We start from the raw sequence: 13876 nt of genomic DNA on the forward strand, positions 1-13876 counted from the left end.
GGTACACAGTAAAGGTTCAGCGAGAGCTGGAGTTGGATGAATGTGCACTCCATGCATTGAAAGAAGATCGTAAACGTTTCTTATGTAAGGCAGTTGAAAATTACATCAATTGCTTATTAAGTGGAGAAGGGCATGATACGTGGATATTCCGTCTTTGTTCCCTCTGGCTTGAAAATTCTGGTGTTTCTGAAGTCAATGGCATGATGAAGGCAAGTTTTCTTTTTCAACCCAATATTCTAGCCTGTGCTTTAAAAGTTTAGACATAAGCCCCTCAATGTCATGGATTTTGTATACTTTGTATCCTTGGCACTTGGTTCAGGGCTCTACACATAGGTACTTAATTAGCTCTAATGATGTAGGTTTATGTGGCTATGAGAGAATTTAGGTCAGTCTTTTCCTATATCTTTGCAATCACATTAGGAAAGTTACTCAGAATGCTAGACTGGGAGATTTGGAAAGCAATTAAAAATGATGTGGTCACAGGTGGGGTATTTTTCCCCTGCTTTAATTCTTTTCTGGGATTTTTTATGGTAAATTATTTTTGTAAATGGAAAAAAAGATTTTAAGAAAACATTAAAGTGGCAGTATTTTGTAAATTTTTATTTAGAAAATCTTAGGTTTTATTGATGACACCTAATATTAAAGTTATGTTGGCAAGGTATATATTGGCAATCAGTTTGAAGCTTAGAAGTAAAATGGTTCTTCTGGCTGAAGAGAATGATACAACCAACCTCTGCTACTAGTGTACATTAAATCCTGTTACTTTTAGCATGTAGGGAAAAATAGTTATTCCCTGTTATTCACACTAACTTCTCAGGAGTCAAGATTACAATAGTCCTTAGATCCACATTTGTTCTCCTTGGATTCACTGGAATATGAGCAGTGCCAAGTATTCCAGTTCTGAATACAGTTTGATTTAGGTTCAAATATTATGACTTACCAGTGAATCAATCTAGACTTTAAGATAAATGATAAGTAAAAATATGTGATTAGTGAAATTTTATTTAATATCTGCTAGATGGTTACACTAGTAGAGGAGCATTTCCTTAGAATAATTTATTTGCTTAGTTGTGAGACTATTTGAAATGCATTGTTTTTTTAATTTTGTGTTCTTTTTAATGGTAGAGAGATGGAATGAAGATTCCATCATATAAATTTTTGCCTCTTATGTACCAATTGGCTGCTAGAATGGGGACTAAGATGATGGGAGGCCTAGGATTTCATGAAGTCCTCAATAATGTAAGTAAACCTGAAAATCAAACCACAGTTGCTTTTCTTTTATATTATTATATACTACTGTTCCACTCCAGGAAGTGGCAATATAAAAAAAGTTTAGTCACTCATATTTATTATGCTATATAAGGGCAAGAATAAAGATTCCCTTTTGTCTCCTCTCATGCTCCACATAAGTTACTCAATTTCTTTCTCTTTCTTATTCCTCATGTACTTCTGTCTCTCTCTCATACATACCCATACTCACACAGTCCACCCACGGCAGCATCTAGTACAGTAACACATATCTTAATGTTAAGCAAAATTTAAAAGGTTATGGATTTTCTTTTTTTTTGGTTTCCATAAAACTAACAGTTCTTAATTTTATGACAGCTCATCTCTAGAATTTCAATGGATCACCCTCATCATACTTTGTTTATTATACTGGCTTTAGCAAATGCAAACAAAGATGAATTTTTGACCAAACCAGAGGCAGCAAGAAGGAGTAGAATAACTAAAAATGCACCTAAACAAAGCTCTCAGCTTGATGAGGTATCTGGATTGAACATGCATACCTTTTTGAATTGTAATATTCATTTTTTCCCAAAATATTCCTTTCTTAAGTCTCAGGAATTCTAGGAGTGTGTGTTCTTGACAGTATTCAGATTGTAAATCCTTTGTTATTGTGATGCTACCTAAAATTGGTTGAAAATTCCTGAATATTTCTCAAAGCATAAGAAATACCAAAAGTATTTTTACCTTTTTTCCTCAGAGCAATGAGCAAAGAAAAAATAAATTTTACAAGGCACCCAAGTCATTTACTCTTGAGATTATTATATCTTTGATGTATTTCATTCATAATAAGGTGACTTGGTCTCTGAGGGATTATAGTCCTTCCGTTGTCTAGCTTTGTGCATAAATTATTTTTCCTTTTGTTATTATAACTCTGAAAAGTTTAAGTCTTGGGTATTTGCTTATGTAATATTTTTTGTTTGTTTTTATTAATAGGATCGAACCGAGGCTGCAAACAAAATAATATGTACTATGAGAAGCAGGAGACCTCAGATGGTCAGAAGTGTTGAGGCACTTTGTGATGCTTACATTATACTAGCAAATTTAGATGCCACTCAGTGGAAGACTCAGAGAAGTATGCAGTTTGAAAGAATGAGTGTTGCCTTCTTGCTGTGTTATTCTCTGTAGGGATGTATTAATTATAGAGCTTAATAATGTAAATCTGTTCAACTCACACACATTAATTATAGATGTGAAAGTCCTGATGATTACAACTTACACATGATTCAAAACTTATTTTTTGTATAATAGCTTCAACACCCCTCCAGTCACTTTTTTACTTAATATCTTTTTGTGGAACTGATAATAGGTGACTGCACTCTAGGACTTAAAAATGGGAAGACCTTATCATTTTCTCCATTATTCTTCTTGCTGTGTCTGTTTAAATAATTATAAGCTGCTATAATATTTGGTTATTTGTATCTCTCTCCCCATACTTTAATAATTGTATTCTTTTTTCTGTTCAGAATCATATCTTCACATTTAAATTCTTATTATTTTAAAATAAGAATGAGGCTTCTCATAGTGTTCCTCTCTAAGCAAACAAAGACTATTGTCATGTCCTTTAGTCATATTTAATAGTAATATGACAGGAGTACATTATCTATGTGCTATTTACACTGTATATAATTACCTTAAGTTGCTCGATTTGACCCCTCAGGTGAATCTGGTCTAGTTACCAGTGCCAGGTAACCTGCAAATTCATTTGTAAGCCATGTTAACCATTGTTATGCCCTGACCCTGAGTGTCATTGTGTCCTGAGCCTTGGTCTTCATTTCTAAATCAGGGCCTGAACCACAGATTAGCCACAGTTTGGGTTTATGGTACCTGCTGAATTCTCTTGCTTTACCTTCAGTACTATTCCTGAATTTGCAGTTGTCACTGAAACCTCTTTATTTTAAATACAGAAGGCATAAGTATTCCGGCAGACCAGCCCATTATCAAACTTAAAAATTTAGAAGATGTTGTTGTTCCTACTATGGAAATTAAGGTAATCTACCATTAACTGTTTTGATTATTTTTTTAATTAATTAATTAATTAATTTTTTGGCTGTGTTGGGTCTTCGTTTCTGTGCGAGGGCTTTCTCTAGTTGCGGCAAGTGGGGGCCACTCTTCATCGCGGTGCGCGGGCCTCTCACTATCGTGGCCTCTCTTGTTGCGGAGCACAGGCTCCAGACGTGCAGGTTCAGTAGTTGTGGCTCACGGGCCTAGTTGCTCCGCGGCACGTGGGATCCTCCCAGACCAGGGCTCGAACCCGTGTCCCCTGCATTGGCAGGCAGACCCTCAACCACTGTGCCACCAGGGAAGCCCCTGATTTTTTAATTAAGCTAAATTACTCTTTAGTAGGTTAAACCATTTGAAATAGCCTTTTTTTGTAGGTCAAAATTGGTTAAATATTGGCAGTTTCACTTGTTTCAACCTATAGTTTTTTTGTTTTTTTTTAATATTTATTTATTTGGCTGCATCAGGTCTTAGTTGCGGCATGCGGGATCTTTCCTTGTGGCACGCAGACTCTTAATTGCGGAGTGTGGGCTTCTCTCTAGTCCCGGTGCACAGGCTGTCTAGTTGTGGCACGCAGACTCTAGAGTGTGTGGGCTTAGTTGCCCCATGGCATGTGGGATCTTAGTTCCCCAGTGAAGGATCGAACCCACATCGCCTGCATTGGAAGGTGGATTCTTAGCCACTGGACCACAGGGAAGTCCTCAGCCTATAGTTTTTTTTCTTTATTGGATTCCCTTTGCCCAAGACTTAAAATACATAAAGGCCTCTCCTGCTTTCTTTTCTTTTGCCTTCATTTTTACAGCTTTCATCTTTATTATGAAGAAGTCTATAGACTTGTTTTTATTGGCCAGAAGAAGGAAAGATTTCATGTGTTTATGCCAAAATTAAGTTTTAACTGAGCAAGAAAGTCCCTAATTGTTTTATACTGGTTTTTAAAATTCTGTATGCATTAGAATGTATTGACTGTGATGTATTACGGTATTAAATAATACAATATGTATTACAATATTAAATTGACTATAATATACATGACACTTTGAGCTATGTCCTTTTATTGTTAGAAGTACGATGTTGCCAGGGATATATGTAATGATAAAGGTTACAGTTTAGAAAATGATCATTTTAACTACATTGTAAAATCTCTCCTTTGAGTTTGTAGTTTAGTGTTTAATATCTGTAGTTGTTTGATTTGCAGTGTAGCTTCATCATGTGGATTAACCTATCAGCAAATTATTTAGCTGAATATTTCCTGAAAATGCCAGATTTAGCAATTACAACCAAGAAAACTCCTCTCCATATTTTTCTAAAATTTACCTTGTTTTTGTGAGGAGATGACTTAATTTATACAGATGACTTAACATATACAGGTCAGTGGCAAGACCTGAACCAGGGTTTTTCAGTAGTTTTTCAGTAACACTATTCTAACTTCGTATGCCCTACTTTTATTAAGAGATGTTTAGGGAGGTAAATTTTATCTATGTCAGTTTTTAAAGCCTTTCCAATGTCAGATCTTCTTTCTTTCATTTATAAAGTTACCACTTCAGTTCTTAACCAACAGCACATTGTCATTCATTCCTCTATTTAATATTAAAATTGTCATTTATAATTCATTTTTCTTTAAATGCAAATTGTGTATCTGAGCTATTGTCATATTTATACATTTTATTAGGTGGACCCCACAGGGGAATATGGAAATCTGGTGACTATACAGTCATTTAAAGCAGAATTTCGTTTAGCAGGAGGTTTAAATTTACCAAAAATAATAGATTGTTTGGGTTCTGATGGCAAGGAAAGGAGACAGCTTGTCAAGGTGAGATTTTCCTTTTGTTGTTAATGAAAAAAGTCAAATAGAAAACTTTAGTTGATATTTTCTTCCTACTTTGGGTCTTTATTTTTTTATTGTTTTTTGCGGTACGCGGGCCTCTCACTGCTGCAGCCCCTCCCATTGCGGAGCACAGGCTCCGGACGCGCAGGCCCAGTGGCCATGGCCCACAGGCCCAGCCACTCCGAGGCACGTGGGATCCTCCCGGACTGGGGCACGAACCCGTGTCCCCTGCATCGGCAGGCGGACTCTCAACCACTGCACCACCAGGGAAGCCCTGGGTCTTTATTTTTATTCTGAATAATTACAGGTGAGGAAAACATAAACTAGAAATATATTGTTTTCTAGAAGCAGAATGCTTTTCCTTTTTTTTTGTCTCTATGAAAGACCAGCCTTATTATAATAGTTGGTTGAAGTAAAAGAATACTTTTAACATGTACAGACATGATGAGATTAACAATCAACCTGCTTGTTATGGGAAAAAATATTTTTGGTGAGTGTAGCTTATTTTCTTGAATAGTTCAAGTTGAAGGCCCTTGCCTCAATATCCTGAGTCTGGCACTGTGCTAAGTGCTATTAAATGTATCAGAAAGCAACAGCATTCCTCCCTTACTCTGCTCTTAAGCTCTTTGGGCCTTGCTGGGAAGTAGTAGAGGAACAACAGTGCTCCTCTACACTTGTATTTTACAGTGTGCCCTCAAGTGGAGGGATTCCAATTATTTTAATTACAAAAGCAGCAAGCGGGGGGAAACTTCTTATTTCTAAATTGGTCTGCCTACCCAGTGGTATAGCTTATTCTAAATGAAAGAATAGTATTAGGTCTTAATTATTTAAGAGACTATTACGAGAAGCACAATCCTCGGATTGATTTCTAAGTTCCCTTTGGCTGTCCTCAGATGACTCTTCGTGTGATTTTATAATAAAGAAAATGAACTACACTTAGTTATTTGTGTTTTGATTATTCTGAAGGGCCGCGATGACCTGAGACAAGATGCTGTCATGCAGCAGGTTTTCCAGATGTGTAATACATTGCTGCAGAGAAATACTGAAACCAGGAAGAGGAAGTTGACTATCTGTACATATAAGGTAACTAGTTTATACTTCTGCTGCTTCATTAAGGACATGTAAAAGACACCATTGTTCAGGCAGGGGTCAGCAAGCGTTTTCTGTAAATTTTGGAGATTAATCCTTTGTCAGTTGCTTCATTTGCAAATATTTTCTCCCATTCTGAGGGTTGTCTTTTGGCCTTGTTTATGGTTTCCTTTGCTGTGCAAAAGCTTCTAAGTTTCATTAGGTCCCATTGTTTATTTTTGTTTTTATTTCCATTTCTCTAGGAGGTGGGTCAAAAAGGATCTTGCTGTGATTATGTCATGGTGTTCTGCCTATGTTTTCCTCTAAGAGTCTGATCGTTTCTGGCCTTATATTTAAGTCTTTAATCCATTTTGAGCCTATTTTTGTGTCTGGTGTTAGGGAGTGTTCTAATCTCATACTTTTACATGTACCTGTCCAGTTTTCCCAGCACCACTATTGAAGAGGCTGTCCTTTCTCCACTGTACATTCCTGCCTCCTTTATCAAAGATAAGGTGACCATACGTGTCTGGGTTTATCTCTGGGCTTTCTATCCTGATCCATTGATCTATTTTTCTGTTTTTGTGGCAGTACCATACTGTCCTCATTACTGTAGCTTTGTAGTATAGTCTGAGGTCAGGGAGCCTGATTCCTCCAGCTCCATTTTTCGTTCTCAAGATTGCTTTAGCTATTCGGAGTCCTTTGTGTTTCCATACAAATTGTGAAATTTTTTGTTCCAGTTCTGTGAAAAATGCCAGTGGTAGTTTGATAGGGATTGCATTGAATCTGTAGATTGCTTTGGGTAGTAGAGTCATTTTCACAATGTTGATTCTTCCAATCCAAGAACGTGGTATATCTCTCCATCTATTTGTATCATCTTTAATTTCTTTCATCAGTGTCTTATAATTTTCTGCATACAGGTCTTTTGTCTCCTTAGGTAGATTTATTTCTAGATATTGTATTCTTTTTGTTGCAATGGGAAATGGGAGTGTTTTCTTGATTTCACTTTCAAATTTTTCATCATTAGTGTACAGGAATGACAGAGATTTCTGTGCATTAATTTTGTATCCTGTTACTTTACCAAATTCATTGATTAGCTCTAGTAGTTACCTGGTAGCATCTTTAGGATTCTCTATGTATAGTATCATGTCACCTGCAAACAGTGACAGCTTTACTTCTTCTTTTCTGATTTGGATTCCTTTTCTTCTCTGATTGCTGTGGCTAAAACTTCCAAAACTATGTTGAATAAGAGTGGTGAGAGTGGGCAACCTTGTCTTGTTCCTGATCTTCGTGGGAATGCTTTCAGTTTTTCACCATTGAGGATGATGTTGGCTGTGGGTTTGTCATATATGGCCTTTATTATGTTGAGGAAAGTTCCCTCTATGCCTACTTTCTGCAGGATTTTTATCATAAATGGGTGTTGAATTTTCTTGAAAGCTTTCTCTGCATCTATTGAGATGATCATATGGTTTTTCTCCTTCAGTTTCTTAATATTGTTTATCACATTGATTGATTTGCATATATTGAAGAATCCTTGCATTCCTGTAATAAACCCCACTTGATCATGGTGTAGGATCCTTTTAATGTGCTGTTGGATTCTGTTTGCTAGTATTTTGTGGAGGATTTTTGCATCTGTGTTCATCAGTATATTGGCCTGTAGTTTTCTTTCTTTGTGACATCTTTCTCTGGTTTTGGTGTCAGGGTGATGGTGGTCTCGTAGAATGAGTTTGGGAGTGTTCCTCCCTCTGCTATACTTTGGAAGAGTTTGAGAAGGATAGGTGTTAGCTCTTCTCTAAATGTTTGATAGAATTTGCCTGTGAAGCCATCTGGTCCTGGGCTTTTGTTTGTTGGGAAATTTTTAATCACAGTTTCAATTTCAGTGCTTGTGATTGGTCTGTTCATATTTTCTATTTCTTCCTGATTCAGTCTCGGCAGGTTGTGCATTTCTAAGAAGTTGTCCATTTCTTCCAGGTTGTCCATTTTATTGGCATAGAGTTGCTTGTATTAATCTCTCATGATCCTTTGTATTTCTGCAGTGTCAGTTGTTACTTCTCCTTTTTCATTTGTAATTCTATTGATTTGAGTCTTCTCCCTTTTTTTCTTGATGAGTCTGGCTAATGGTTTATCAATTTTGTTTACCTTCTCAAAGAACCAGCTTTTAGTTTTATTGATCTTTGCTATCGTTTCCTTCATTTCCTTTTCATTTATTTCTGATCTGACCTTTATGATTTCTTTCCTTCTGCTAACTTTGGGGTGTTTTTGTTCTTCTTTATCTAATTGCTTTAGGCGCAAGGTTAGGTTGTTTATTCGAGATGTTTCCTGTTTCTTAAGGTAGGATTGTATTGCTATGAACTTCCCTCTTAGAACTGCTTTTGCTGCATCCCATAGGTTTTGGGTCGTCATGTCTCCATTGTCATTTGTTTCTAGGTATTTTTTGATTTCCTCTTTGATTTCTGCAGTGGTCACTTCATAATTAAGTAGTGTATTGTTTAGCTTCCATGTGTTTTGTTTTTTACAGATCTTTTCCTGTAATTGATATGTAGTCTCATAGCGTTGTTGTCGGAAAAGATACTTGATACAATTTCAATTTTCTTAAATTTACCAAGGCTTGATTTGTGACTCAAGATATGATCTATCCTGGAGAATGTTCCATGAGCACTTGAGAAAAATGTGTATTCTGTTTTTTTGGGATGGAATGTCCTATAAATACCAAACATCAAACAAGTCCATCTTGTTTAATGTATCATTTAAAGCTTGTGTTTCCTTATTTATTTTCAATTTGGATGATCTGTCTATTGGTGAAAGTGGGGTGTTAAAGTCCCCTACTATGGATGTGTTACTGTCAATTTCCCCTTTACTGTCTGTTAGTATTTGCCTTATGTATTGAGGTGCTCCTATGTTGGGTGCATAAATATTTACAATTGTTATATCTTCTTCTTGGATTGATCCCTTGATCATTATGTAGTGTCATTCTTTGTCTCTTCTAATAGTCTTTGTTTTAAAGTCTATTTTGTCTGATATGAGAATTGATCCTCCAGCTTTCTTTTGGTTTCCATTTGCATGGAATATCTTTTTCCATCCCCTTACTTTCAGTCTGTATGTGTCTCTAGGTCTGAAGTGGATCTCTTGTAGAGAGCATATATACGGGTCTTGTTTTTGTATCCATTCAGCCAGTCTGTGTCTTTTGGTGGGAGCATTTAATCCATTTACATTTAAGGTAATTATCGATATGTATGTTCCTATTCCCATTTTCTTAATTGTTTTGGGTTTGTTATTGGAGGTCTTTTTCTTCTCTTGTGTTTCTTGCCTAGAGAAGTTCCTTTAGCATTTGTTGTAAAGCTGGTTTGGTGGTGCTGAACTCTCTCAGCTTTTGCTTGTCTCTAAAGATTGTAATTTCTCCATCAAATCTGAATGAGATCCTTGCTGGGTAGAGTAATCTTGGTTGAAGGTTTTTCTCCTTCATCACTTCCAATATGTCCTGCCACTCCCTTCTGGCTTGCAGAGTTTCTGCTGAAAGATCAGCTTTTAACGTTATGGGGATTCCCTTGTGTGTTATTTGTTGTTTTAGCCTTGCTGCTTTTAATATGTTTTCTTTGTATTTAATTTTTGACAGTTTGATTAATATGTGTCTTGGCGTGTTTCTCCTTGGATTTATCCTGTATGGGACTCTCTGTGCTTTTTGGACTTAATTAACTATTTCCTTTCCCATATTAGGGAAGTTTTCAACTATAATCTCTTCAAATATTTTCTCAGTCCCTTTCTTTTTCCCATCTTCTTCTGGGACCCCTGTAATTTGAATGTTGGTGTGTTTAATGTTGTCCCAGAGGTCTCTGAGACTGTCCTTAGTTCTTTTGATTCTTTTTTCTTTATTCTGCTCTGCAGTAGTTATTTCCACTATTTTATCTTCCAGGTCACTTATCCGTTCTTCTGACTCAGTTATTCTGCTACTGATTCCTTCTAGAGTATTTTTAATTTCACTTATTGTGTTGTTCATCATTGCTTGTTTCCTCTTTAGTTCTTCTAGGTCCTTGTTAAATGTTTCTTGCATTTTCTCTATTCTGTTTCCAAGATTTTGGATCATCTTTACTATCATTTTTCTGAATTCTTTTTCAGGTAGACTGCCTATTTCCTCTTCATTTGTTAGGTCTGGTGGGTTTTTATCTTGCTCCTTCATCTGCCGTGTGTTTTTCTGTCTTCTCATTTTGCTTATCTTACTGTGTTTGGGGTCTCCTTTTCGCAGGCTGCAGGTTTGTCGTTCCTGTTGTTTTTGGTGTCTGTTCCCAGTGGCTAAAGTTGGTTCAATGGGTTGTGTAGGCTTCCTGGTAGAGGTGACTAGTGCCTGTGTTCTGGTGGATGAGGCTGGATCTTGTCTTTCCGGTGGGCAGGTGCATGTCTGGTGGTGTGTTTTGGGGTGTCTGTGGCCTTATTATGATTTTAGGTAGCCTCTCTGCTAATGGGTGGGATTGTGTTCCTGTCTTGCTAGTTATTTGGCACAGGGTGTCCAGCAATGTAGGTTGCTGTTCGTTGAGTGAAGCTGGGTGTTGGTGTTGAGATGGAGATCTCTGGGAGATTTTCGCCATTTGATATTACGTGTAGCTGGGAGGTCTCCTGTGGACCAGTGACCTGAACTTGGCTCTTCCACCTCAGAGGCACAGCACTGACTCCTGGCTGCAGCTCCAAGAGACTTTCATCCACATGGCTCAGAATAAAAGGGAGAAAAAGTTGAAAGGAAGGAAGGAAGGAAAGGAGAGAGGGAGGGAGGGAGGAAGGAAGGAAGAAAGAAGGAAAGAAAATAAGAAATAAAGAGGATAAAATAAAATAAAGTAAGATAAAATAAAGTTATTAAAATAAAAATAATTATTAAGAAAAAAAATTGTTTTAAGTCAAAAAAAAAAAAGAGGACGGACAGAACCCTAGGACAAATGGTGAAACAAAGCTATACAGACAAAATCTCACACAGAAGCATACATATACACATCACAAAAATAGGAAAAGGGGAAAAAATAATAAATCTTGCTCTCAAAGTCCACCTCCTCAATTTGGGATGATTCGTTGTCTATTCAGGTATTCCACCGATGCAGGGTACATCAAGTTGATTGCAGAGATTTAATCGGCTGCTTCTGAGGCTGCTGGGAGAGATTTCCCTTTCTCTTCTTTTTTGGCACAGCTCCCGGGGCTCAGTTTTGGATTAGGCCCCGCCTCTGTGTGTAGGTCCCCAGAGGGCATCTGTTCTTCGCTCAGAAAGGACGGGGTTAAAGGAGCTGCTGAGTCGGGGGCTCTGGCTCACTCAGGCCGGGGGGAGGGAGGGGCATGGAGTGCGGGGCGAGCCTGCGGCTGCAGAGGCCAGCGGGACGTTGCACCAGCCTGAGGCGCGCCGTGCATTCTCCCGGGGAAGTTGTCCCTGGATCCCGGGACCCTGGCAGTGGCGGGCTGCACAGGCTCCCCGGAAGGGAGGTGTGGATAGTGACCTGTGCTTGCACACAGGCTTCTTGGTGGCGGCGGCAGCAGCAGCCTTGGTGTCTCATGCTCATCTCTGGGGTCCGCGCTGATAGCCGCGGCTCGTGCTGGTCTCTGGTGTTCCTTTAAGCAGCGCTCTTAATCCCCTCTCCCTGCGCACCAGGAAACAAAGAGGGAAGAAAAAGTCTCTTGCCTCTTTGGCAGGTCCAGACTTTTCCCCGGACTCCCTCCCGGCTAGCCGTGGTGCACTAACCCCTTCAGGCTGTGTTCACGCCGCCAGTCGTCTCCCTGCAATCCAACTGAAGCCCGAGCCTCAGCTCCCAGCCCCCGCCCGCCCCGGCGGGTGAGCATACAAGCCTCTCGGGCTGGTGAGTGCCGGTCGGCCCCAATCCTCTTACGGGAATCTCTCCGCTTTACCCTGCGCACCCCTGTTGCTGCGCTCTCCTCCGTGGCTCTGAAGCTTTCCCCTTCTGCCACCCGCAGTCTCCGCCCGCAAAGGGGCTTCCTAGTGTGTGGAAACCTTTCCTCCTTCACAGCTCCCTCCCACTGGTGCAGGTCTCGTCCCTATTCTTTTGTCTCAGTTTTTTCTTTTTTCTTTTGCCCTACCCAGGTACGTGGGGAGTTTCTTGCCTTTTGGGAGGTCTGAGGTCTTCTGCCAGCGTTCAGTAGGTGTTCTGTAGGAGTTGTTCCACGTGTAGATGTATTTCTGATGTATCTGTGGGGAGGAAAGTGATCTCCGCGTCTTACTCTTCCGCCATCTTCCCTCTTTCCCCCAAAGGGCCTGTTTTTGGTAGGTGTTCCTTTCTGGTTTCATTGCTGTATCTCCTATTTGCCCTTTATTCTTATGTTACTGCTGTAACAAGGCTTATTTATTTATTCGTTGTTTCTATTTCTGTGAAGATATAAATAAATTACTATATAGCAGAGAAGCAACCTTTCAGAGACACTTTTATGATAGTCCCATATCTGTTTCTTAAACCTGCAAAATGGTATATACCACAAGTGTTTATTTTCTCTAGTGAGTTAACCCTACTTAACCTCGAGGTATCCCAACCATCAACTAAGACTAGTTTAAAAATATAATAGAAAAAAGTCCCTTTCACAATAATATAATGTATATAATGTGAGTAAACTGCCTAGGATTAATGTTAATAAGAAACATGCAAGACTGTATAAAATAAAATTACAAAACTATGACAAGAAAGAATAAAGGAAAACTAGGATAAGGGAGAAGTCCCATGTCTTAAATGGGAAGGCAGTGAAAAATGTCAGCTCATTTCTAATTAATGCATAGACAGTGAAATTCCAGTAAAAATTTTTATATCATGGAAACATGATTTAAAAGTTTATCTTGAAAAATACATCGGTGAGAATGACGGAAATGTCTTTGATAAAGGCAACAGGTGAAAGTGGACTCTGTCTAATCATATGAAAACAAATGGTAATGCTTTAGTAATGAAGATGATATAGTTCATGACATAAAAATAGATTAATAGCCTTGAAATGGATGTTTATATATACATTTATAAGAAATCAGTATATAGCTTTGACATTTAGGAAGTTCCTGAATAAGCCTAAAAATGCTATTAACTCTGGGTATGATGAGATTATGGGTAATACCTGCTTTTTAGTATATTTTGAATTGCCCTAAATGAACATTTTTTTAAATTATAAAAATAATTGTTAAACTAAAAACACCAAATAGTTAGGGGAGTAGGGAAAAAGAAATTAGATCTACCCTCCAAAATTCTGATTGAGTCAGGCTATTGTAATTGAAAACTGAACTTTTTTAGAGCTTCTTAATTGCCTACAGAAATAGAAATATAAAACTCACTTGTTAGTTGGGTGAGGTTGAGGGGTGGGAAAGCATGAAGAAAAGCACACTTTTTCTTAATACCTTCAAGTTTGTGAGAAATTTGTCATGTGAAACTTTGTAGGATATTAACTAATATAACTGATGCTTTCTATTAGCAGTTAACAACAAAACAAATTCTTATGGAATGCTAAGAGCAGAAGTTTAAAAAAGGTCTGTGAGATCTATTCTGCAGAAGGACTTCTTTGGTGTGGTTTAGATCAGTGCTGTTCAAATTTAGCAGGCATCGTAATCCCTGGAAGGGTTTGTTAGAACACAGATGCTGGGCTTCCCTGGTGGTGCAGTGGTTGAGAGTCCGCCTGCCAATGCAGGGGACACGGGTTCGTGCCCCGGTCCGGGAAGATCCCACATGCCGCGGAGCGGCTGGGCCC

The 13876-nt window shown here is 38.4% G+C and overlaps 1 protein-coding gene across 3 annotated transcripts in view; it reads left to right on the forward strand.

Moving 5' to 3' along the window:
• ATM (ATM serine/threonine kinase) overlaps positions 1–13876 on the forward strand; it is a 140456-nt gene that overhangs the window by 104621 nt on the left and 21959 nt on the right. For 2 of the 3 annotated variants that reach the window (XM_089915491.1, XM_089915493.1), the window contains exon 51: positions 2–1117. In XM_089915491.1, the coding sequence (XP_089771617.1) occupies positions 2–260 (259 nt within the window). In that variant the 3' untranslated portion in view covers positions 261–1117. The other variant, XM_022561583.3, reaches the window with a different exon arrangement.

This window comes from Delphinapterus leucas, chromosome 7, assembly GCF_059928025.1.
Source record: "Delphinapterus leucas isolate spDelLeu-1000000601 "Yukka" chromosome 7, BTC_Dleu_Yukka2, whole genome shotgun sequence".
Lineage (NCBI taxonomy): Eukaryota > Metazoa > Chordata > Mammalia > Artiodactyla > Monodontidae > Delphinapterus > Delphinapterus leucas.